This window comes from Grammomys surdaster, unplaced genomic scaffold (assembly GCF_004785775.1).
Source record: "Grammomys surdaster isolate TR1022 unplaced genomic scaffold, NIH_TR_1.0 215, whole genome shotgun sequence".
Lineage (NCBI taxonomy): Eukaryota > Metazoa > Chordata > Mammalia > Rodentia > Muridae > Grammomys > Grammomys surdaster.
Genome location: NW_021604660.1, coordinates 3,342,808 through 3,345,952, shown reverse-complemented (window position 1 = coordinate 3,345,952; position 3,145 = coordinate 3,342,808). Strand labels below are relative to the sequence as shown.

The 3,145-nt window shown below is 58.6% G+C and overlaps 1 protein-coding gene across 2 annotated transcripts in view; it reads right to left on the bottom strand.

The window, feature by feature from the left end:
- Positions 1 to 2,650, bottom strand: part of Man1a1 (mannosidase alpha class 1A member 1) — a 170,044-nt gene extending 167,394 nt beyond the window's left edge. The window contains exons 1-2 of one of the 2 annotated variants that reach the window (XM_028772584.1): positions 2,496 to 2,650; positions 442 to 1,296 (exon numbers count right to left, since the gene is read on the bottom strand). In XM_028772584.1, the coding sequence (XP_028628417.1) occupies positions 442 to 1,296; positions 2,496 to 2,522 (882 nt within the window). In that variant the 5' untranslated portion in view covers positions 2,523 to 2,650. Of the gene's footprint in view, positions 1 to 441; positions 1,297 to 1,563; positions 1,730 to 2,495 lie in introns of those variants that run through there. The other variant, XM_028772585.1, reaches the window with a different exon arrangement.
- Between the last annotated feature and the right edge of the window lie 495 nt (positions 2,651 to 3,145).

The window sequence follows — 3,145 nt, the reverse complement described above, 5'->3', positions numbered from 1 at the left end:
ATTGGACGCGTTGACTCACTGTTATAACCTTTGTATCATGTGTGATTGATGCCCTGTGTTTACAGTCAGCTTCAATTTCAAACCACCTGCAAGCCTCTCCAAGGAGGAGGGCCGTTTTATACCCTGCACAGGGACGGTTTGCAGGGTGGACTAACCGCAGCCGGGGAGGAGGCAGTCTATCACCTGCCCGTGTATTCACTCACCCCTGCCTCTTATAAGCCTAAGCTCACCACAGCATGGGCGTTCAACGAGATTCAGCCTCAGATCCTAACTGGCCACTTATCCTAAGGTAGTAAAAGGAAAACGTGCAGCTTTGGTAAAGGGTGGAATCGGAGATCTCCCTCGCCTTTGCATGATAACGTTGATGCCTAAGTTCCAACCGTTTATCAAACCTCCCTGCAAACAGCAGTGTGAGATTTCTAGCAGGGTTTACTCACTCACCTCTTTGATCTTTGCCCTCTTCTCGCGGATGGTGGCGTCAGCAGGCTCCCTGTTCTCTACCCCGATGGGGGGCAGAAAGTCCACCTTGGGCAAGCCCCCAAACAGATCCTTGTCACGCAGCTGGTCCTGGGCCACCTTCTCCTTCTCCAGCAGAATGTCTCTTTGGATCTCCTCCGGCAGCTTCTGCAGGGTCTCCTTGGCTTCCCTGAGAGCCCGCTCGTGGTTTTCGCGGATCCTGGCTAAGTTGTCCTCCAGTTCAGCTCCAGGGTCCCCAGGCACGCCTTCCTCGCGGTGCCGGACTCTCCCTTCGGCAGCATCCTCGGCACGCGCCCCGAGCCCGGGCTTGTGCTCCGCCGGCGGCTGCAAGGCAGGGTTGTTGTGGAACAGGACCCCGCTGAGCAGCTTGGAGGAGTCAGGCAGGAAGAAGATTGCCCCGAAGCAGAGCGTGATGAAGGCGCTGAACACCAGCAGCAGCACGAACTTCTCGGTGAGGCGGAAGGCGGCGGGGCCAGACCCCTTCCTCCCGCCGCCAAGCCCCCCGCCCAAGCCACCGCCCAGGCCGCCGCCCCCCGGGCTACCGAAGAGCGGCAACAGGCCCCCCACGGGCATCGCTCCGGAGGTTGCAGCCGCCGGCTGACAGTCTGTCCAGGAGCCCGGCGCCGAGCCGCTCAGCAGCCAAACTTCGCTGCCGCCGGCCGTCAGCGGCTGCGGGGCCGGCTCTTGCGCATCCAGGCCGCCCAGAGCGCGTGTCTGGGCTGCGGGTCTCCCCAATGGAAGCGGCTCCCCTCTGGCGATCCTCGCCGGGGCGGCTCCTTTGGCAAATAGGCACGCGCGGCAAACCGCTGGCTGCAGCCGCTGTTGGAGGGGTGAGGGAGAAGAGGAGACAGTAAAAACGCAGTGGTTAGGAAGGTGCTGAGAAAGTTTCCAGTGGGGTCCCCGCCCTCCCCTGGCCCCGGGAGCTGCAGGACCGTATCCCGGCAGGCAAGCCTGCGGTCCAGCCGCGGGCAACACCCTCGGAGCCCACTTTGGACTTGGGGTGAAGTTTTCCAGCCGCTGAGGCAGGGTGTCCCGCGCACATCTGGGTTCAGGACAGCGGCCACCTCGGTGGCAAGGGCGGCGCACCTCTGGGCAGCAAGGGCGCCGCGTGCGTAGGGGGCTCGTCAACTTCTCCCGCTGGCCATCTCCGAGCGCGTCCCGGCAGCTGGTGGAGCGCGTACAGCCCGGTGCCTCTGCGGGCCCTGGGACACGGCTCAGGTGAGCGAGCGCGCCGACCTGCCGGCGTGTGCCAGCGAACCAAGCACCGCGCTGCCCTCCGCCGCGGCCCCGCCGTGCACTAATAGCACTGCCGGTCTCCCGGCGGTCGGAAACGAGGGCGGTGACGAGTCCGGAGAGTGACAGCGCGTCCGGGCCAATCTCACGCCTCCCAGGGTCCCGCGGGGGTGGAGCCGAGGCGGGGAGGGGGCCGCGCGGGGCGGGGAGTTTACGGGAAGCGCAGCCTCTCCGGGACCCGGCAGAGGCGGGGAGGTCGCCGCTCCCCTGGGCGCCGGAGGGCTGGAGCTGCGCCCGGGAGCCGGGTAAAGACTCGCCCGGAGGACCAGAGCCGGAGTTGGTCGGATCTTACTCGGCACTAAACCCATTCGGGCCGGAGCCCCAAAGGTGGTAGATCCCCGAGTGACCGCGACTAATGCGGTAGCGCCAGCATGCCCCAGTACTCGAAATTGGCGATCCCGAAGAGAACGCAGGGGATTGCGGGGCAAGCTGTGGCTTAGAAGTCGTTTTGAAGTCTTTTCTTCAGCCACCCCTTGTTACCCAAGACAGGGATTCCCCGATGCCCAATAACTCTCAAATCCAAAGTCTCCAGGCTCCCCCACAGAGCTTTTGAGCTCTCTGCTCTGATTAACACCCTTTTACATCCTTGGCGACTTGGGGTTTGGGGATTGCTTGGGGCTCCAAGTATACATCCTTTTCCCCTTACAAGAAACAACAACAATAACAACAACAAAAAGTTGTATGACTCCCCCACTCTCCCCCCCCCACTTTCGAAATTCATTTACCTCATTGCAGTTGGTCAAATTTTCCATTCAAAGAAGACAGTTTTAGGCTGCCAGAGCTCCAAGCAATAAATTGAACCCTGTTGAAATTAAGTCTTGGATGCGACAACTCCCAGCGAAGGCAAGACTTGGTCCAACAGAGATTGTTTTCAACACAGCCTTGCAGTATTCAGTCTCATGGAATGTCATGGAGACTGGCTCCACCTCCCATGACATCGATTGGAATGCCCTGCTGATATTGCATAGATCTACATTTTGACCTGGCTGGGAACCCCCTGCCTCGGGGTGAAGGGACAGGAAAACATTTGCCAAGCTGTGTTATGAATCCCCTGTTGCTCCACAAAGAAACAGTTACCAGAGAGAAATTTGACTGACTTCCCACTCGTGAAAGCTGGTTTGTAGCAGCTCTGTTTACCCTCAACCTTCTCCGGAAACGTGATTTTTAGTTTGTCCTTAACTTGTCTTAAGCTAGAGGAAAACTGCTGGCACCTTCCAGAAGAGTGCCCACTGTACAGTTGTTTCCAGGTGTTGGGCTGTGTGCATAAAATAGAAAATCAAGTCAGAAATCCTAAGGTAGTTTTCGTTTAAATAATAATTATTATTTTTAGCCATCATTATTTGTTGTGTATTCGGCTTTTTTCAAAATGAGCCAG